Genomic DNA, 24,029 nt, shown 5'->3' with positions numbered 1-24,029 from the left:
CATTACAGCCCGGTACTCGAGTCTATTCCATGTGCCCACTCTGCACATGATGTTGGCATTCTTAACAAGGTTGTAGTGCGTGGCAAAAGCTCGGAACGTGGCTGGAGAGGTGTCATCGCCAAACGTTAATGTGAGTGGAGTTTCCCGCACTCGAGAGTTGTTGGTAGCGCTATCGTCTGCCATCCTCTTGTTACTGCTGCCACCGGTCAAGGTCAAGCAAACGGGGGGTTCTAGTTGGATTTATTGACAAGGTTACAAGCGACCCTCTCTTGATGCAGGTCAGGGTACAACTGCCCTGGCTGGCTGGCAACTGGCACCACCACACCTCGGTTGACAATGCGGACCAAGGGTCCGAGCAACCATGGGGGCAGTTCAACAACTGACAAACAAATAACAAAAATGATCCTCCATACATTTCAGAATGTAATTACAGTATGCAATACAATATGAACATAACAGTACATAATACTCTCACAAAGCCTATTTCATGTTAAATTCACACAAAACCACCAGTACTCGAATATCCGTAGGTGTTTCATGGCTCCACGGGGCAAGTTGCTTCGAGGTTTTATTTAAAATTTATGATTATTATTTCACTCAGGCAGACATGGGGTAAATAATTAATTGAATTTGAATTGTTGAATTGATTAAAAAAATCCGTGAATTGGAATTGAAAAAAAATACAAAATTAAAATTAATTGAATTGAATTGGAATTGATATGAATTGATGTGAATTGATAAAATAATATATTATACTGTCATGACTATGACAATGAAGTGCAAGACATTTGTGACCTTCTGACTGAGAAATACAATATGGCAGGCAGTGTTGATCCTACAACAACAGACACTTCCCCTGTTGAACCACCACCGATGAAGAGGAACAAGTTCTTTGCCCTGGCCAACCGGTCTTCTACACCAAGACCAACTCCATCAGAAACTGAGGTTTCACTCTACCTCAACCAGCCATGTCTACAGGAAGATGGTGATCCCCTTGGCTACTGGAAGGCCAAGCAACCTGAGATTCCTGTCCTCACCAGACTTGCAGCAAAGTACCTGGCCATTCCTGCTACATCGGCTCCTGTGGAACGACTATTCTCCATTGCTGGCAAGCTCTTCAGGCCAGAGAGATGCAATTTAAGCGATAAAAGATTTGAGCAACTTATGATGATCAAATGCAATCCTCAGTAACTTGGACTCATTCATATTTTGTTTACTAATACAAAGAAATAAACCATTTGAACTTTTGGTTGGTAAAGAATGTGATTGGTTTGTGTGGTAGAGCATTTTTGGTAAAAAATAAAGAAGTTAATTTGAAACCTCAAATTTGTACAGGTTGTACCTCTCTAGTATGGCATTCTGTGGTCCGGAAACTCCAGTGGTCCGGAACGATTTTAGTTTGTCCAATAGGTAGATAGGCAGCTTTTTTTTTTTTTTTACTTATCTGAATTATTATTATTATTACAGGAGTATTAAATTTTTGCCCCTCAGGCCCCAATGTGGGTCAGTGACCTATGCCCGGGTGGGCTAATCCCCTTAAAAAAAAAAAAAAAAAAAAAGCCGCGGGAAATTAAGGTTTGTTTACATCCGGCAGTTCGGCTGCACTCTCTCTCTCTCTCTCTGCTTGTCTATACAGAGTACAACATTTAACCCTTCAATATATATGAGCAGTAAATAAGTGTTGCTTTCATATTCTTATGTAGAGTAATGACGATAAATTTTCATATGTGCGCACTTACATACGAGCAGTCTCACTTTTTTTTTTACCATTAATGGTTAGCTACTTATATTGTTCCATTTATTAACATTAAATAACATTACAGGTACTTCAAGCAACCATATTCATTTTTTACATTAATTTTACTACAGCTAAACTCAGGGTCTTATTTTCTTCAGTTTTATATGTAGAACCAATCAGTCACTGGTTTCGTAAGCTTTAACATAAACAATGCCGGCAGCCGTCTCGTCTCCTCTAATATTCCACGTACAGTACTGTATTATTAATAAATTGTATTGTTAATTTTACACACACGTACATTAATTCAATAAAAACAAATTCAGAAACATTAATTAAAATATATATGAACAGTAAATAAGTGTTGCTTTCATATTCTTATGTAAAGTAATGACGATATGTTTTGACGTGTGCGCATGCGCACTTACATATGCGATCTCTCTTTTTTCTTTACCATTATTGTTAGCTACTTCTATTGTTCCATTTATTAACATTAAATAACATTACTTAAAACAACCATATTAATTTTACTACAGCTACAACCAAGGTCTTATTTTCTTCAGTTTTATATGTAGAACCAGTCAGTCACTGGTTTTGTAATCAACGAAAACAATGTTGTGTCATTTCCTCGTGTGTTTTAATATTCTACGTATTATAAATGAATTTTATTGCTCATTTTGCACACATAAACATTAATTCAATAAAAAAGACATTCAGTAATAAACAATAATGAATCTTTTGTACATAGAGAAATGACGCTGTTACACGATTATGCACGTCGTCTGCACGTTGGCGGGCCGTTCAAACCCGTCGAAATTCAAGTTTCCGCCGTCAAAATTTGTATTTATTTATATTTTTGTGTGTTCCAATAAAATACGTTAAGAATTAAAAACTCGCGAAATTTGAGAAGCTACTATACGACATTTAACCCTTCAATATGTCTTCAAAGAGACCATGATGCAGAGAAAGTGGTGCTAGTGCTTCCAGGCATAAGCACAAGTCACTATCTATCCAGGAAAAGGGTGAATTTCCATGGTCCGGCACCGGTCAGGTCCCGAGGTTGCCGGACTAGAGAGGTACAACCTGTATTTCTTTCCATTAGATTAATGGTAGATTAGAATTGATTTTGAATTGAAAAGCATTTGAATTGAATGAAATATCGACCATAATGAATTGAATTGGAATTGAAGATTTTTTTTTTACGAATGAATTGAACTGATTAATTCAAATTTTATTCTGAATTGGAATTGAATTGACAAAAAATGAAGTGACCCCAAATAATTTATTTGGTATTATAGTAAATAATTTTCACAATCCTGTTATAAATGAATATGGCCTATATTTCTATGGAATATGTACGTATATTTATGGAGATCTAACTCTTTTAACACTAAGCAACGATAATTAACCGTCCAAAGTGGCCAGGGCTTTGCAGGTGAGGGAAAATGTGGGGTTAAAACAGACTCAAAAAACACATCAAACAAACCTTTGAAAACACTACCCAACCTTTTGAACGTTTATGCAATTTATTATTACCAACCTTTCCTATAATCTTTACCTTATTTATGTGATGGATGAGCAAAAACTGAATCAGTAAACCTAGTTTCATACACAACCAATCATGTCTATATTTCATGGAATTGGTCAACATAGGACTATGATACAATAATATTGGCAGATTTTAGGTGCGCTAAATACATTTTTGAGGCATTTTATATTAAAATCTCTTTCACATGAATTTCACAAGATCTGCTGTGACCACTCAGAGGACAGTTCAAATCTATTGGGAGTTTTACGCATGTGCAAACATTTTATCTAGATGTATTCAGGCCTCCCTCGTGATCCAAATACTGAAAACGCACAAAAACATCAATAAATTCACCGTTTCCTCCGCCATCGGTTAAATAGGGTATATAAGCTTCCAATAGTACTGTAATGTATTAGGTTACATCATGTTTACTAAAGAAAATTATTTTTTTTTTTTTTGCTTTAACCCACACATTTTACCTCATCTTCAAAGCCCAGCCCGCTTCAGAAGAAGTTATTTTTGTTGCTAGTGTAGAGGTTATATCTCCATAAATATGCATTCCCCATGGAAATAAAGGTCATATTCATTTGTAACAAAGAGAAATACAGGCATCCCCTGCGTTACGGAAGCCGGGTTATGGAATTTCGCTCATACCGAATTTGTAAATTATGACCAATGATTTCGCGATACGGCCCGTAAATCCGCCCTTACGGAAATTGGGGTAAATTTTAACAATAAAAAAAAATCACTATATAAAATTAAAATTTTTGTTAAAAATTACAATTTGTTTGGTGCGGATTTCTTGGTGTTTGCTACCGCCAAGCGTGGCGTCGCCACGAGAAGTCACTCCATTGTTTACATCCAGTGTGCGAGCATGTTTCTCACCCCAGCAGTTGGAATTAACTTTTACAAACATACAGTAAGTACAGTACAGTGCATTACCCTTATTCAAGATGACTGGAAAGAGGCCATCAAGTGGAAGTGGCCGCAGTAGTGCAAAAAAAAAAAGCCGCAAGGGTGAGTACAGTACAATATTCTTATTTATTCCAACTGTATTTCTCTTCATATTGCATGTATATCATAAATTTTTTAATGTACTGTAGTGAATGTGTTTATAAATGTTTATTTTCATTCATAAAAGTGCTTGAATTTCTTTTTTGGGGCCGAAAAAAATTCCTTAGGAACGCATCTCCAGTTTTATAATGGAAGTCAGTGGGAAAATAGGTTTCGCATTACGGAATTTCGCGATTATCAATTTTCCAGGGACGGAACCCTTCCGTAACACGGGGGATGCCTGTACTGTACATAGGAAAAACCAGAAGCAGTTGTTTGATTTCATTAATTGTTTCCACAGACGTTCTTTGGATGATAGTAAATAATAAAAATTATTCGACAATGCACAGAACCTTATAGAACATGACGTAACCAACCAAAGAGACCCCCCTAACCTCATGTAACTTCCTAGACGGGGCAAACCTCCGCCATATTAAACAGAAAGTACTGTACAGTAATCCCGTGTTTTTAGCGTGTTTTTTTTTCATCGCAGTTTTGATCATTCTCGTTTTTTTTACTAAAAATTATATATACCTGTATACAGTATAGTCTGCAGTTATGTGGTCAATTGAACCCGTGGAGTACCCCGTTAAACGAGAAACGCGTAAATGAAATAACAGAACATATGGGATTAATTGAAATAGAGACTAGGCCGACCCCCAAACTCCACTTTTTCCAACATAATACGTACCTTGTAGTAAAAATAACATCTTAATTTTATGATGGTATGCACACACAATTAATAATTAAAAGAAATATCAATAATATTAGGTTTTTTAACACTTACATTAGTAGAAAAGCTGGGTCGGCACAAGTGGATGGCGGCTGGTTCCGAGGCAGAGGGCAGATTAGTTGCCCTCCACTGAATCACTTTCACTACTTGCAGAGGTTTGCAGGGCCTCCCAGACAAACCTCTCAAAGTCCATATCCTCACTGTCAATATCACTATCACTGACTTGGGCTGGCTGTGGTTGTGGTGGGTTGCGGGCAAGGAAGTCCTCAATACTACGTTGACAACTAGCATTGATATTGTCGAGATAGATCTAGATATACGGCTCCATAACTTTCGTCAGATGGTTATTAGACGCTTCATACCGATGCTTGTCTGGGTCGTTGTCAAGGATGAGCTTAATTTTCTCGCCCAACTCGATGATTTCCTTCACATTATCATGGCTTGGTCCAGGTAATTCAATGTTTTTCTCTGGTGGTGGGGGTCCCGCAGAAGCCATTGTGAGTTGTGAGGGGAATAGTGGGCACAAGAGAGAACTGTATACGCTGACTGAGAACAATGAGACAGGCCCTGCTAGGTCAGCGACTTCTACCCTCTGGTGGCAGGGCACGTCGTGTTACATTAGACCAATCACAGCTAGCGGCGGAGGAAATGCGTGGGTGGTAAGGATGCGTGGCCCAATCACAGTCCGATACGTCATATGACGTCAGCGATAACGTAAGAGCGGCCTAATGCGCACCACTCACCGCGCTGCTTCCCGCGTATGGTCAAGAATGAACCGCGTGGGTAAAAAATGGCGCGGCGGTCTGGACCTCTCCAGCCGCTCGCCGCTTAAATGACCAAATTTACCGCGTAATTAAAGCATTTTCATTCTGGCAAGGCACCGCGTAAATGACCAAAAGCATAAACAAAAGCCGCGTAAATGCAGACTATACTGTATATAAAATATCCTTAAAAAAAAAATTTTTCGCCTCATTTTCGATATCCCTGTATGGTGCGGCAAACAGGCGCCACCCTTTCCCGCCTCAGACACCCGCTGCTCCGAGAAGCATCAGTCCACATGTGCCTACTGTACTGTGAACGCTACTATGATTACCCCTTCTGTTTGTCCTCCAACGTGCATTCCACATGGCTCTGGGACGTAAGTCAGCCACATCAAAGACAACTATTACTAGCAAAGACTCTAAAGTGACCAAGAGATCAAGAATAGTGATGACCTTAACGGAAAAAACAGTTTTATTGGACAAGCTCAGAGGTGGTATGAGCTATGGTGAAGTCTGACAATTCATTTGTGTCTTTTGTCAGAATACAAGTCTTTAAGTGGAGGAATGTGGGTGGAAGAGGACTGACTGGCTGGCGTGACTGAGGGCGGGCAGACGCCGTGACAGCAGGGAGAGGCTGGCAATGCGGGTGTTGCCGACCTCAGCGAAATATAACATTTTTTTTTTACTTGTAAATACTGTAATTTTTTTTTTGTATACTGTATAACTGTGTTTACATTTTTCCATTATTATACTACAATATGATTAGTTTCAAATAATGATGTTAGTAAATGCCGGTACAGTGCATCAGTGATCAGTGTGACCACTGGGCTGTGAGTGGAGAACATGGCATGGTTAAGGGCATGACCTACCTGAGCTGTTTGGTGGCCACAAATACAGTGATTCCTAAAAAAGTATTCGCAGTTTTGGCTTTTCGCGCGGGGGGGGGGGTTCCAGGAACGTAATTCCCGCAAAAAATACGGGATTACTGTACAACTCCTCCCCAGCTTACTATCTACTCGATTTACGACCACTCACATTACGACCTGCCTCAGTCGTACTAAAATTTTGTCAAATTAATTATTTTCGAGTCCCACCATCAGTACAGAGAAAATTTTCGTTTGTAATTCACTTTAAAATGGTTGGCAAGCTTAAAAGTGAGAGTTTTGTGGTGCTGAGAGAAAAAAGAGACTCCCATTTTAGATTTTCTATGTACAGTGGTCCATCGGTTAACGAGCGCCTCGGTTAACGAGTTACCTTCCATATGATTCTTAACTTCGGTTAACGAGCAATCCCTCGATTAACGAGTTTTTTACGAGCCGACTTCAACATGTTTTCACTTGCATTTGGCGGTCCACCAGCTGTAGTATTAGTCCGCCAATACAGTAATCGATTTTAGGGCTTAAATTCCTTACTATTTTAGTAAATATCAAGAAGTTTATACTATTCAATAATTTTAAAAGTTTAATATTAACTTTTTTTAGTCATTTTAACAATTATTGAACATAATTGAAGGTAAAGAAACTAGTTTCTGGCGTGCCATCCAGCCTGTTAACACACCAGACAGGCGTTAGTCTCTCTCTGTTTTCACTGGAGGTAACATCTTGCTTGAGACTCTCTTCAACTAAACGTTTTTTTTCTGTTTCCAAGCAAATTATTGGTCATTTTGAAATATATTTTACATATTGACAATATATAATGCAGTGCAATGTTGATTTAAAGAAAATAATCTTGAATTACATCGAGAGCTAAGATTTTATGGGTGAAATGGCGCCATGGGGTGACTTCTCTTCCACCCCAATGCCTTCTCTTCTTCCTTCTCCTCCACCCCCATTCAAATTCCCATCATCATCATCATCCAGGAGCCTTCTACATACACACCTCAAAGTAAGTGTACTTTTCTACCTTTTTTTGTTGAATTTAGGCAATTTTCGGTGAGCTGGAACCAATTACCCAAAAACCCATTGAAACAATGGTTTCGGTTAATGAGTTTTTCGGTTAACGAGCAACCTGCTGGAACGGATTGTGCTCGTTAACCGAGGGACCACTGTATTATTTAAGCATTTTCGACTTACGACCTGGATTTGGGTCCCTAACCCTGTTGGGCAGGAGCTGTACTTACTTTGATAATTGGTGCCAATAAACACAAATTTCTTGAAGCGGCTCAGACCGAGTGTTAACAAACAAAGAGCAGACAACAACACGTGCTGACAAGGCAGGTTTTTCTGCTGAATATTTATGGTGAACAAAAATTTCTTCACATACAGTAGAACGTCGATTTAAAGCAATTCAATTTAAGATTATCGATATAAAGCGACACCCACAATTAAGGCCAATATTTTAATTAAAGCGAATCTTTCCTATTTTGCGCGAGTCAATCTGGCACGTCCTATTTTAAATTTTGCGCCCAATGTTTCCCACCAGACGCATCTCTGGGCACGCTACACGGCTGCCCTCTCACACCACCCTCATCATCGCCACCTCCTGCCACCGGCAGCCCCCCACCCACCTTGAGCAGTCCGCCACTACAACAAAATTCAGCCAATAAGAGCCTGCACCGATATAAGAATAGCACCATCCCATCTATTGTTAAAATAATAAACAACTCCTGATTTATGTACTGTACAGCCCTGTAAATGTATTCAACGCATATTATATCATTATGTCTAAATCAAATGTAAGTCTGTATATTTTCAGCCACCGGCTGCAATTCTATTAATAAACCGTTTATTATTATTATTATTACATCCTCAGTTCTCGCACTGACGCTCAAGTGAACGGACATATTGTGTGACACTATCTCCTTCTACCACGTGCATCATCCATCGCCACTATGTCCAGGAGGCCAGCTACTACATCATGAACAACCCCAAAGGCCAAGAAATCAAGGCAAGCAATTACACTGGAGCAGAAAAACAAGGTGCTGAAAGCACTGCAGCGTGGAATTGATGTTTCCTGCGTGTCAGATGCGTCCTCCAGCCACAGCACTAGACAGTGATGTGGATGATGAGCTATGAGTTGGTAATATATATATATATATATATATATATATATATATATATATATATATATATATATATATATATATATATATATATATATATATATATATATATATATATATATATATATATATATTTTCTTCTTTCCTTGTAGTTATCAGCATATATATATATATATATATATATATATATATATATATATATATATATATATATATATAAATATATATATATATAAATTTCATTAGCCCAATAAAGCACTCGGACTTCTACATACAATCAACACCTCAACCCGCCAGGATTCGAACCCACGGTCCGGGGAACGCTACCTCTGGACCACCAGGATACTAAAAACAGACCTAGACTGTTATATTTCACACAAAGCCTGTTCAACGAGCTTATGGCGCCGTGAACCTCTAATGGGGACTACCCGTATCACGTAGGTGGTCAGAGTAATGTTTTACCAAATCCGGCTTCGAAACACAAAGATCCATATATATTTCATTAGCCCAATAAAGCACGCGGACTTCTACATAAAATCAACACCTCAACCAGCCAGGATTCGAACCCACGACCCACAAGCCTATTACTGTAACCGGGGGTTCACGGCGCCATAAGCTCGTTGACCAGGCTTTGTGTGAAATATAACAGAGTCTAGGACTGATTTTAGTATCCTGGTGGGTTGAGGTGTTGATTATATACAGTAAACCCTCACTTTATGCAGTCCCACAATCCGCGTTTCCACGTTAACGTGCTCACATTACGCGGTGCGTGAACCCCATTATGCGGAGAGTGTCCGACGCGACGCTATTTTTAGATTCGCCCCACCCGCCTGCCTGCCTGTGCTCTCGCCTCTCCCTCCTCCTCCCTCCGCTTGGGCAAGCCGCGCGGTAAGGTTGCGCGGTGTGTCTTTGTTGCGTTATCACTGACGTCATATGACGTATCGGACTGCTGCTAGCTGTAATTGGCTTAAAGTATTATGACGTGTCCACCCGTGGGAGGGAGGGAGGGAGGAAAGACGATCCTTGACCTAGACGCGCCAGTTTCATCCCTCCACGCCAGACCGTGTAAACGTGCATCGATTGTTCTCTAAAATGGCTTCCGCCAGACCACCACCCCCAGAGAGAAACCTTTCCTTACCTGGACCCAGCGGCACTAAGCCAAAGAAGACACGACGTTCCTTGAGCTACGAGGTGAAGTATACCATTATCCAAGAGTTGGAGAAAGGAACAAGGCAGGTTGATTTGGCGCGCCAGCATGGTGTGAATGAATCTACGATTCGAACAATAAAGAAGGATGCAGCCAAGATAAAGGAGCACATGAAGATCACAAAGTCTACAGGTGCTTCTATGATCAAGTATTTTCACAACCAGGTGCTTCTCAAGACAGAAAAATTACTTGTGAGGTACTTGGTGCGTCAGGCGCGACAGAACATGGCGGTCGCCACGCGCTCTGTTAAGGAGTACGCACGTGAACTGCACATTGCAGTGGCACAAAAGATGGAAACTACAGAGCCCAAACCCTTTAATGCTTCCTCTGGGTGGTTACAGAGGTTTAAGATCCGGAACAAGATCACCAATATAAACATTGGTGGTGAAGAAGCGAGTGCTGACCGTGCTGCGGCTAGGGAATTTCCTCCGTTTTTACGTGAGATTATGGAGGAAGGACAGTACAGTGACGACCAGGTGTTTAACATGGACGAATCTGGTCTTTTCTGGAAAAAGCTACCTTCCAAGTCCTTCGTTGTAAAGAATGCCAGCAAGATTCGGGGCCGGAAGATGCAGAAGGAACGCATCGCCGTCCTGTTTACCACCAATGCCTCCAGTACCAGTAAGCTCAAGTTATCGGTGATCCACACAGCATATATATATAACTTGTTCTGCACTTCTACTTAGTTTGTACTCACCCCTGAAGATGTGAATAACACGAAAGCGCTTGGGAACTTCGTGTTTTCTTTTTCCTTGTGGTTATCAGCATATACCTGGATCATGCACACCTACAGTGATTTATTTGCATATATATATATATATATATATATATATATATATATATATATATATATATATATATATATATATATATATATATATATATATATATATATATATATATATATATATATATATATATATATATATATATATATATATATATATATATATATATATACATATATATACAGTCGGCCCTTCACATACGCGGGTTTAGCATTCACGGATTTGCAAATACGCGGATTGCCCCGCCGGAGGAATATTCTGTACATTGAAGTAATTGAAGTACATTCAAATCGCGCCATTCAACTCGCGCGCGGCACCGAACACGGGACACCGCCCGCTCCCGCAACCTCACACACACACACGCATAGCTCTCCCTCACTCAGTCAGTCTCGCTGTAACCACGCTTGTGTTGACATCAGCATTGTAGTTGCAAAAATATTACATTTCCGTGAATGTATTATATCAAGCACAGTATGAATAGAATATCACTAATATAAGAGTATTTTAACCGAAAACTACTAAAAAAACGAGTAACATATCTTGAACATCGGAAGGTTAGGTAAAGTCTCTTGTTTTCGTCATGTATTTTATCCTATTTTACATTGAAATACATCACGTTTCATCAAAACTACTATTTATTTCTGAGAATATATTCATTCAGGCACAGCTTAGGTAAAATATACATGTGCTGTAACATTTTTTTAATTGAAAACGATTAAAAAAACACGTACCCTCTAGCCCTGTTCAAGGAGAAGACTGGGAGGAGCTGTTTGGTGCTTAAGACGATGACAAGGAAAATGATTTTGATGGATTTTAATGAAAATATTCAGAAAGACCCTGGCACTGTCAAGGAAAGTGGCTGCTGAAGGCTTCCAGGACATGGCAGAGAACGAGATTAGGGAGCTAATTGAAGAGCACAACACTGAGCTGACCGAGGAGGATCTACAGGAGTAAGTAGACTCAGGCAAGGAAGAGGAAGCGAAAGGGAAAGAGGATGAGGAAGAGCACCAAGAAATAACGTTGGAGAAGTTGGGGGAGATGACCAGGAATATTGAGGCACTGAAAAACCTGGCCTATAGTATGGACCCCTCCATGGTGCGTGCCCTGAAATTCATGCGAGGGATGGATGATGCTTTTGTTCCATACAAAAACATCATGGAAGAAATGAAAAGAAAGAGACGACAACTCCCCGTCACCATGTTCTTTGGTTACCGAAGGAGAGATTCAACACCATCAATCGCTGGCGGCAGTGAGGAAGCAGTTGAATCCACAGTCGCCCCCACTTCACCACCTGTTATGGAATTTAGTGATGATGAGCCTGAGGACCTCCCCCCTGTCGCCGAGGAGAGGTACGGTACAGTAGTGTGAAATTCTTATCTCTTTTTTTTAATAGCATTTCTTGCCATGTTTATTGTTTGTAAAAATGCACAGCACAGCACAGTTCAGTACAAGTACTGTGCACAGGAAGTGGAGGTGCAATTATTCACAAAACATTTGTGTTTGTTGTCGGCAGTAGTGACGGTGAGGAGGTAGAGGTGGAGGAGGGAGCGAGTTGGGAGGAGTGGTGAGGTGACCTTGGACGCGGGAGCAGGAGCAAGGACGAGTGGAGATGCCAGCCAGTATATTTCGGGTGTATTAATTGTTTTTATAGCTATTTTTGCATTTTAATATTAAATACTGTACATTACGTTTCAACAAAACTACCATTTATTTCTGAGAACATAGAAATGTAATATTTTTGCTGAAATGATGTACGTATTACAGTGGAAAGTGGGATAAAATTGTGACGCAAGCAATGACTCTCTCTCTTTCTTTCGTTCAAAAGATGTTGCCGTAATCGCTTTTCGAATGGTTTTCAGTTGTGGGATTATAAGGCTAATGATAGGATAGAATATTATTGTAATACAGTACGAGTACAGTACAACAGTTTTTTAACTGAAAACCATTCGAAAAGCGATTACGGTAAAATCTTTTGAACAGCGAAAGTCATTGTTTTCATGATTTTATCCCACTTTCCACTGTACAGTAATATGTACGTCATTTCAGCAAAAATATTACATTTCCATATTTATTTCTGAGAATATATTCATTCAGTCACAGTTAAGGTAAAATATACTTGTGGTGTAATATTTTAATGAAAATACGGTATCGTAGTTTTCTTTTGTATCAAATTTAATTAACAAAGATTGATGTTTCAAATGTAATGAAAAAAAATTTATATACAGTTTCTATAAATACACTTTAATAAATGAATACTTTGTTTTACATCGTCCTGTGCTACCATACCATGCATTTGGCTACTTTGGGCTTCCTATGATGACGCAAGAGATCTGCCCTGGCAACTGTACCGGCACTCACAGCTGGTGGTGCGTTGGTGCATCGTTTCCATTGTTTACTGATAGTTACTGGTAAATATTTTTCAACCTAACGAAACTATTACCCTTTTAGAGGTCGACCCCCAATTTTTGGCAAAATAATTTGGTCTTAAAAACTCGAACTACACACAGGTATATACGGTAAATAAGGACATGGGGGGCCAGGGGTTTTTTAGGGGGGGGGGGCCAGCAAAAGTACAAAGATTTTTAACATTCACGGGTATCTCTGTTACCTAACCCCCGCGTATGTTAAGGGCCTCGGTTAACAAAATTTTGATTAACGAATTACCTTCCATAAGAATCTTCAGTTCGGTTAACGAACAAAAATATGGTTAACGAAATTTTTACAAAATCATGTCAAAATGTTTTCACTTGCGGTAGAAATGAAGGTCAGAATCATTCAAAACACATCAAAAACAACCAGAAAAATGTAAGTTTCACGTCCAAAACCATTATGGGCAACTTGTAAAAATTTACCGGGTTTTGAAGTCGAGGAAGTATGTGGGGTAAAATACTAAAAGACACTAAACAAACTTTTGAAATCCCGACCTAACCTATAAAAATCCTAAAACTATATAAAAAAATTACTTTATTCATGTTTTTGGTGTTTATTATGTGTTGGTGTTATTTCCGGTGTTCAGAGGAGGAGGGATCAATACTCTCAAAAGTGATTCTTAACATTTTTACAAGTTAGGAAATGTTAGGTAAGGTTTTCAAAGGTTTGTTTAATGTGTTTTTTACTTTTTGGGGTATTTTACTCCAAGTTTTCCTTCTAATTCAAGGCCCTGCCCACTTTGAACAAATAATATTGGGTATTATTTCACTTGTTGCCACTTCACCATCTCAGGAATTTTAGAGTTGCAAACAGTAGTTTTGTCAATTCTAAGAAACTTTTCTTCAATGGCATTTCCGGCGCAAATTACGTTTAAAGAGAAATATTTAACATTTTATTATGTATGTTCATACGTGGCAGTACACACCCAGAACATCAAACAGTGTGGTGGAGCTCCCCAGTTAGATTAGGTTAGGTTGGTTAGGGTTTTGTTTTTACGATAGTTTTTGATGTGTTTTGAACAATTTTACCTTGATTTTTACAGCAAATCTCTAGATTCTGAGATGGGAGGGGAGACTTACCTCAAAAACTGTAAATATGTGTCAGAAATGAAGGCAAATTCGTTCATAACACATCAATAACCATCTGAGAAACATAGTTTCAACTTCGATTTCGTATAGTGGTAACAAGTGAAATTTTACCTAATATTGTTGGTAATAATAATGGTTAAAATTATCGAAATTTATAAATTTCCAACGGAGAAACACTATAGAAGAAAAGTGTCTTCTACCCAGTAAACTACCGATTCCAAAACTTAAAATCCTAAAATTCGCTGGATGACCGAAACAATAATAATAATAATATCTAGGAATTTTCATAATTACGGTAGCTGGTTAAACTAATGGCAGTGGATATTTTGCCATTTTGTTCGCCAGTAATGGGCGACTACAATAGCCAATCAGAGCTCACTCCCAATAAAATAGTGTTAGTAGGCGGCGCTGGACAACTCGTACTCAAGCAAATCGTACCCATCAGAACATGTCAAGTCGTACCCAATTACAAGACAACTCGTACCCACGAGACAGTATATATATATATATATATATATATATATATATATATATATATATATATATATATATATATATATATATATATATATATATATATATATATATATATATATATATATATATATATATATATATATATATATATATATATATATATATATATATATATATATATATATATATATATATATATATATTTTTTTTTTTTCATGTAGATCCACAATGGAAACGTGGATAAGATAAATCTTGATAAAATCACACAGGGATAAGGGAAACAATGCAGGAAGGAAATTAATTATAAGATCAAATTAGAAAGCTCGTATACGCTGATGAACTGGATATAGTAAGCAACAACACCCAAGAACTAGATACAGTACGATGGCAACAACCTTTAAGAAAAATAGCAAATTCAAGAGGACTTGAGATAAATGTGGATAAGACCAAAACAATGATCATGGAAAGAAACCAAGGGCAAAATTCACATCGTATCGGTATAAGTGGAATGAATATTTAAAAAAATTGAGTCCTTTAAATATATTGGATCACTTATGACATAAAAGGTATTATTTTCTTGTAGCTCCATTCATTCCTACCACTAATCTATTATCATACTCGAATAAGACGTCTAATTATAAGATAATTTTCATCTATTACATTACCGGCGGAAATGTATAATAACGGAGATAGCTTTTCCAAATAAATTTCTATTTTCTTCCATTAATTCCCGCCATTATCGTCTGCCTCTCACCTAACACTGCGTGTCTCTCGCGTCTCCTTCATAAATCATGACACGCATGCGTACCCATACACGTCACGCGGCCAATCAAAAGCGTTTTTGCTAATTCAGAGTATATTTGGCCCAATCAAAATCGAGTTTTATTTTGGGTCTCTCATATTTTGAAATTCAAGTTCAGTTACGACCATGGAAGTCTGCGATGGATGTCACTTAAAGTATATGGAGCTGATTGCGAGTTTTTGTAAAAAAAATGTAGAAACTATAGCATTTTTTCGATCGCATGGTGTTCTTCCAACCTCAGTAAAGTGTACTAAGAGCAAGACTGAATGCAAATATCGCAAAGACCAACATATGTGGCATTGGGTAAGAATCCCAGAATGCAACGCCGAACAAGAACCAGGCCAATAAGTTAAGAAATAGGTGATTCCATCATATGGTGAGAGTCAGTTAAGCTAGGTCAGGTTAGATTAGGTTAGGTTTGGTTATTGTTTTTCTAGTGTTTTATTGTGTATTTGTTAGTCGCTTAGGCACTTTTTTTTCTCGGAAAACGTCAAACGAAAAAAAATCGCACAAAAAACCCGGCTAATTTCCGCCAAAAAGGAAGGTCATATTCGGTCTCGGCACACACAAATACACTAGAAAAATATATTTTTAACTTGCTACAAGTGAACGGAGCTACAAGAAAAATTTACCCATAAAAATACAAGATTGAAGAAGAAATTGTGTAAAACCATTGTAAATTATAGCCAGTTCTGGTGCCCTTATTATAGAATGGATATCAATTCACTGGAGTAGGTGCAGCGAAGAATGAAGAAAATGATTCCGGGACTTAGAAACCATCCATATCACGATAGGTTAAAGAAACTAAACTTGCATTCCCTAGAAAGACGAAGAGTGCGGGGAGATATGATAGAAGTATTTAAGTGGGTGAAAGGAATCAATAAAGGGGATATAAATAAAGTTCTTATAATTTCCGAGCAGGATAGGACTCGGAACAACGGATTTAAGTTGGATAAGTTTAGGTTTAGGAGGGAGATAGGAAGGAACTGGTTCACAAATAGGGTGGTGGACGAGTGGAACAAGCTTAACAACTTTGTAGTAAGTACTGGAAGGCTGGAAAGTTTCAAAAGGAGGCTAGATAGATTCATGGATGATAGAGAGTGGTAGTAACTCTCGACAGGAGCTGCCATGCACAGGCCAACTGCAGACTCCTTATTTTCTTATGTACTCTGAACCGATTGTGTATATTTTTATTTGCAACCATTCTAGCCTGCAGCCTGCATAAAATAGACTCAGGAGAAGTGTTGTCATCGACATGCCACTTTTGTTGTCTAACTGTGGTTACTTTGTATTCTGCAGTACTACATAAAGCCTGTGCTTCCATCTAGAAAAAATCAAAGAGCGAGTTGGGTATGAGTTGGCGTGGGTACGAGTTAACTTTTTTTAGTACGATTTATCTTGGGTACGAGATGACCCTAACCCGTTAGTAGGCACTTAGTCACGGCAAAATATCCACTGTGTGTTACCAATAAATAATGATGGGAAATACAGTACCTTCTTTTGGTTTCCATTGTTCCTTTCTGTTATTCCAGGGATTGCACTCAGTTTCCTTTTGTTATTTGTTTTGTATTGTTTGTTTCTTCGTGGAAATTTTTTATTCATCTTCGCCTGTAAGCAGTACTTTAGTATAATTCAAATTATTGTGTATAATCTCTTACTTTAACCGTTTAACTACTGGGCGTCAGATTTAATATTGTATTTGACTGAATCTAGGCGATATTATTCAGCACAGAGACCCTTCAAACCCATGGGGTTAAATAGCAGCCTTCCTGTCACTTCTTGTTGGCTCGTGAGTGTAGTCTATAATGTACTTGACGCTACAGAAACTCCCGATTCCCTGGAACCAGTTGTAGGCAAGGAATATAACCTCTATTCCTTGGTTGTAGGTACAGTAGCTAGTGGTGGAAGACACGTGTTGCTCTCCCTAAGGTGTAAACAAGCCGCGTGTTGTTTACATGTATCATCACTGTAGCTTGTTTGTAAGGAATTTTATTTCTATATAGTATTATACAAATAATTAACATAAAAAATCATTCTTAAATAGTAAGATTAAAATAATTTATAAAATATTTGTTGGTCTCAATTTTATTTCTTCCTTTCCAATAGAAAAGTGGAGTACCAATAGCAAGAGGCAGTGTTCCCAGATCAAACATATGTTTATGCTTTTAGCATAATTTCGACCCGATATTACAGCTTAGCATATTCTTAGCATAATTAAACTTTTGGCATAAATATGATATAATTTAGTTTAATCTGGAATAAATTTGGAATATTATAATAAAGTTTGTCATATGAGTAGCTTCGCTTCATTTTGATATCTCAGTGCATTGGTAACGCTGCGGCTGGCTGCAGACGTAGTTTTTAGTTTAACTTTTACTTTTATCCTCTTCACCATTGATCGGCTCGTTAGCCGCTTGGGCGATCGGTCACGTCTCTGCCACGCACTGTTAGCAAGTACTGGGCATGCACCTGCCCCTGAATGTACACCTGAACCCGCTCCAGTGTTGGTCAAGTCTTGTCTTGAAAGAGCTCACACTCGGTGCCGTCACAACACTCTCTGGTAGATTGTTCCAAGAGTTTACAACTCTCACTCCGAAGAAGTTTGCTCTCACAGTTTTCTGGACTTGCGGCTTCTTCAATCTTGAGCTGTGACCCCTTGTTGGGCGAGCGCCCGCCAGCTCCAAGAAAGGACACTCGACTGAGTAATAATAATAATAATAATAATAATTGACGGTTTATTGAAAGAGCTTGGCAGCCAGAAGGCTGAAAATATACAGTTACATATTTGGGGAATGGGTTACGAGTTACAAATAATATACAAGTGACATAAGTGACACAAATAAGACATATAATAACTTAGACGGGGATCAGCTCAAACTACAGTTCATTTCAACATAGTGACAGTGTAGGGAGCAGTGTTTACTGGGAGTGAATACACTGATTTATTACATGTTATTGATAATTTTTACAATAGTTGGGACTGGGCTGTTCTTATAGCGATCAGTTCGTGCACGTATGGGCTGGATGCAGTTGTGGTGTCGAACAGCAATTCTCGGGCAGGGGATCTCAGGTGGTAGTAGGGGCCGGTGTCGGGGGTGGTGTAGAAGCTTCTTACCAAATTTGCAGATGAGGCCGTGGTAATGGTCAGTGAGAGTCGAAAGGGTCAGTGTGTTGAGCGCTTCTTGATATGTGGAGTAGGAAGGGGAGAGAATAATCTTGCATGCCCTCTTTTGCACTTTTTCTAGGTGTTTACGTTGTGTGGCATTTAGGGAGGAAGACCAGGTGGGGGAGGCATAGGTGAGCTTGGGAAGTATGAATGTTGTGTATACACTGAGGAGCTCGTGTGCAGGAACTCCGAGGGACTTGAGTCGGCGGAGGAGGTGGAGACGGAAACTGGAGGATTTGACAACTTCACTGACGTGTGGTTTCCAATTTAGTTTGTTGTCTATGGTGACGCCGAGGAGCTTCGTGGAATCTACAACCTGGAGTGTGTTCGGACCTAGGGTAATGGAAGGAGGTGGGACAATGTCGGAGGAGAGGTTGATGTGCATAACCATGGTCTTGGTATGGTTGATGGTGACATGGTTGTTGGTGGCCCAGTTTTGGAGACTGTTCAATAAATCCTGAAGGGCGGTATAGTTGGGAGCAGAATTGTTGACGCTGATCCCAATGGTGGAGTCGTCGACATATTTCCAGCGAGCAGGGGTTTCTCTTAGGGCATCATTGATGAGCATAAGGAAGCAGAGTGGTCCCATCTTGGTGCCTTGGGGGACGCCACAGGTGAGTGACTGAAAGGTGGAGACAGCCCCTCGGAAGCGTACAGCTTGGCGTCGGTCACTGAGGAAGTCTGTAAGCCATGGTATGAGACTTCTCCGAAGCCCGAGGTCAATAGCTTTGTTTATGATTATATTGTGGTCGACTAGGTCGAACGCTTTAGTGCCCCTTGAGATGCTTATACACCTCTATTAGGTCACCCGTTGCCCGTCTATAGTATACAGTAAGCTAGGCAAGTTCAGGCGCTCCAATCTCTCAAGGTAGCTGAGGTGCCGAAGGGCAGGCACCAGTCTGGTAGCCCTCCGTTGAAAATTTTCAACCAACTGACAGTCCCTAGCATATCTCGGGAACCAGACTGGGTGACAGTACTCCAGATGGGGAAGCACTTCACTCTTGAAGATCGTTACGAGGGACGGACCGTCTAGATATCTGAACGACCTTCTTATACGACCCAATAATTTATTTGCCTGATTTTCCTTCTTCTCGCAATGGCCCGAGAACTCCAGCTCATTGTCAACATACACACCTAGGTCCTTCTCACATTCAGTCTCAAATAGTGCAGTTTCTTCATCCCGTTGGGACATATGATACGCCTCCTTACCGTTGGTACGCCCCAGGTGCATCCTCTTACACTTCGTGACATTGAATCTCAGCAGCCATTTCTTCGACCAATCTTGGAGCCCACAGAGATCCTTCTGCAGCTCTTCACAGTCCGCTTGGTTCTTGATTTTCCGAAATGACTTGGCGTCATCAGCAAACATTTCTATGGAGGAGTGTACAACGTCAGAATTGTCATTTATGAAACAAACAAACAACAGCGGGCCCAATACACTGCCCTGTGGTACCCTGCTTGTGACAGGTACGGATGATGATTTCATTCCATTAATCACCACACACTGCTTGCGGTCATGTAGAACGTCTTCTATCCACGCTAGGTAATTTCCCCGAATTCCGTACCCTTCCAGTTTGATTTTCAGCCTTTCGTGGGGTACACTGTCGAAAGCCTTGGCAAAATCTAGGTAAATATGGTCGATATTACCACCCCGTTCCAGAATATTGGTCCAAATATCCAATAAATGAGCAATTTTGTATAGCAGAAAGTGTTGTGATGGCACCGAGTGTGAGCTCTTTCAAGACAAGACTTTACCAACACTGGAGCGAGTTCAGGTACATTCAGGGGCCGGTGCATGCCCAGTACTTGCCAACAGTGCATAACAGAGAAGTAACCGATCGCCCAAGCGGCTAACGAGCCGATCAGTGGTGAAGAGGATAAAAGTAAAAAAAAGTAAAAGTGGTGATTTGTTAGTAATGGTCTTATCCAATCTTTTGATAACTATTGACTTCTTAGCTGAAAGCTGTGGTGGGATGGCTATTTCAAAGTTATCTATTTTTAGTGTATCTATCGATTCAGTCGATAACATGAGATCGACATCCTTTTCTTTTATGCAAAGAACTGTGAAAGAGTCCTTTGTTTCTATTAATGCGGCGAATTTGATTCCTAGGAGTGCGCATAGAATTGTGCCTAACTCCCCTTTTCTTTTTTCGGATACTCCTCCCCGAAGGGAGCGTGTAGTGGATTCCTCCCCTACAAGCACCAAACCTTCTCGAATTCCCCAGCCTACGCCTCCAGCGCCGCCCACGGAGCGGGGGTCAACTATCTACCCACGCCTACCCCCGCCTTATAAGGCCTGACACCGCTGTGACCACCCTCTTTCTACCTAGTGCCACCAGCAAGCAACACCTCCTCCTCCGCGCCAGCCTGGCGGCTGCCGCTCCCGCCGCACCCGGAGGGGAAGTGGAGTATTGTAGTGGACCCCATCCCCTACAAGTGACGACTGAGCTCCCGTGCGCCTACCAGCCAATCAGCGTACAGCCAGCGATGCCGGTAGACCTACTCTCCAGTGCGGACGCACACGTAGCAACGCTAGGACCAGAGTGCCGGGTGTGCCTGGCCTCCTCCTCTGTGATTGGCTCTCTCGCTACGCTCACCCAAATCTTGATGTTTCTAAATTGTTTAAATACGAGAGTTGCTGGCCAGGGAAACAAAAACAAAACCCACATCAAGAAAGTACAATGATTACTGGTACTACTGTCCCAAGGTGAAAGAACTCAACCACAGAGTGAACATGGCCCGAAGAAACTACAGGAGACATCCCACGGAAACAAACAGACATCTCCTGCAAGTCATAGTTAAGGATACCAGGGAAGAGAAGGAAGAAATAAAAAAACGTAAGCTGGCTCAAGTGGTGCTCCGAACTGAACGAGCACACCTCCCTTGGCAAAATGTGGTCCCAGATCCGAAAGGCATCTGGGAACGCAACACCGCGATCACCAACCAATCCCAACCCAGAAGAGGAAGCCGAGAGACTTGCAAAAGTGTTCTCTGACCGAGCAGCAACAAAAACCTCCCGAGACAGGCGGAGGAGACACAATGGCGTCTGCGACAGACCAGACTCCAGATGATCGATGAGGCCTGCAACAGTGAAGATGACACCGACAGACCTTTCAACCAGCAAGAACTCCAGAAGTCGCTAAAACGAAGCAAGGACACAGCACCAGGGGCCGACAGGATAACCTACTCCATGCTTTCTCATGCCGGAAAAGCCGGACACGAGGCTTTGCTACAAGTCATCAATGCTTCGTGGACAGCACAAAGATTTCCACCGGAATGGAAGAAGGCAGATATACAGCCCATTCCGAAGCCCAGAGAACCAGACAAACCGAGACCCATTTCCCTTCTCAGCTCCATAGCGAAGACGGGAGAAAGAATGGCTCTCAACCGACTCAAGTGGAAAGTAGGCAGCCCACACCCTCACATTTTTGCTTACACCGAGAACACCGGCACAGGCAACAACATCGCCGAGATACTCCGCACAGTGGACTACAAACCAGCTCTGGTGGTCTTCCTCGACCTGGAGAAGGCCTTCGAACTAGCAAATCCACTGGCCATTACAACGACGCTCGTTGAAAAAGGCGTCAAAGGAAGGTTGCTGGGGTGGATCCAGAACTACCAACCTCAAACTACAGGGTCCATGAAAACGGAACCTCACAAGGAGGAGGCATCCTCAGTCCAATGCTGTTCAATGTCCTGATGGAAAATCTTGTCAAACTTCCTTTCAGACAAACAGCCAAGCTCCTATGCTACGCAGACGACTTACAGCTCATAGTAAGAGGATCAAACAGACTAGCCAACACGCAACATGCACTCCAACTTATAGAAGAGGAGTGCAACAGACTTAGAATCACTAGCGTAGCTAGGGGCGGTCCGTCCCCGGGCGGCACTTTTGGGTCTGCTCATCACCCATATCTGCAGCTACTGGAGACGTTAATCCGTTAATCCATCCCTTTGTATCGGCGGCAAGTTAATCCTTGTCGTGTCTGACCTAACACCTGACCCACATCATCACGGCCACGTCATGAGCTACACCCTTGCTATGCGCCCCCCCCCCGCCACACATACAACCTATAACCTGTTGAGAGAAAAAGACTTCAGCATTTTGTTGCTGTTGCTGCTATAACTATTAAAGACAGAATACAGACGTGGAAAAAAGGCCCCCTTGAACTTTTGCAGTTTATTCAAAAGTATAACCTTGGGAACTCGGTTCCAAATATAGTAATAATGCTGAGGATTTTCCTCACAATTGCTGTTAGTGTTGCTACCTGTGAGAGGAGTTTTTCGAAACTAAAACTGATCAAGAATTACTTAAGATCTACTATGAGCACCTTGCGGTTGAGAAATCTTGCCATACTGTCTATAGAGCGACAATTGACAGATGAAATAGTTTTTGACAATGTCATTGAAGAATTTGCCAACAAAAAAACAAGAAAAGTTACTTTGTAGAAAGTTGTAGTTTTCATTTCAGAAATAAAGATGGTCCTAATTTTTTACACTTTTTTACTTTTTTCCCTATCCTATATGTCGTTTTTGCTTTTTGTTTAACTGTTACTTATAAAGTTTAAGTATGTTTGGGGTGTATTTAAAGCATACTATATTTGAGTATGTGAAAGTAAAGTTGTAGTTTTCATTTCAGAAATAAAGATGGTCCTAATTTTTTACACTTTTTTTACTTTTTTCCCTATCCTATATGTCGTTTTTGCTTTTTGTTTAACTGTTACTTATAAAGTTTAAGTATGTTTGGTGTGTATTTAAAGCATACTATATTTGAGTATGTGAAAGTACAGTAATATTATAATGGTACACAAACTATTTAATATATATATATATATATATATATATATATATATATATATATATATATATATATATATATATATATATATATATATATATATATATATATATATATATATATATATATATATATATATATATATATATATATATATATATGAGTCACTGTGCAATATGTATTTTTAGGCACGGGGGTGGGGGCGGTAACTAAGGGCCCCTGGCGGCACACACTCTAGCTACGCCACTGCTTAGAATCAAGATAATTCAGCCCGAAAGCGATGGCCATCTGCACACACACACCAGACAAGATGCTCTCCATACAAAACACGCCGGTAGTCTGGACCAACACCCACCAGTGTCTTGGAATCTGGTTTGACCAGAAACTCACCTTCAAGCCGCAACTCGAGTATCTCAGGCACAGGACGAAGAGCAGACACAATATAATGAGGTCGCTCACCAG

General features: G+C 40.2%; 1 protein-coding gene across 1 annotated transcript in view; it reads right to left on the bottom strand.

The window, feature by feature from the left end:
* The window catches only part of LOC121880311 (RNA exonuclease 1-like), a gene marked incomplete in the record, with an annotated part of 136,744 nt that extends 119,177 nt beyond the window's left edge, over window positions 1-17,567 (bottom strand). Inside the window, 1 exon segment of the mRNA XM_042387471.1 lies at window positions 17,098-17,567. Within this exon segment, the coding sequence (XP_042243405.1) occupies window positions 17,098-17,205 (108 nt within the window).
* Window positions 17,568-24,029: the final 6,462 nt, after the last annotated feature.

Source organism: Homarus americanus, unplaced genomic scaffold (assembly GCF_018991925.1).
Source record: "Homarus americanus isolate GMGI-L3 unplaced genomic scaffold, GMGI_Hamer_2.0 scaffold20930, whole genome shotgun sequence".
In the NCBI taxonomy this organism is placed as follows: domain Eukaryota; kingdom Metazoa; phylum Arthropoda; class Malacostraca; order Decapoda; family Nephropidae; genus Homarus; species Homarus americanus.
The sequence above is the reverse complement of the archived record's forward strand: the minus strand, read 5'-3'. Positions and strand labels throughout refer to the sequence as shown.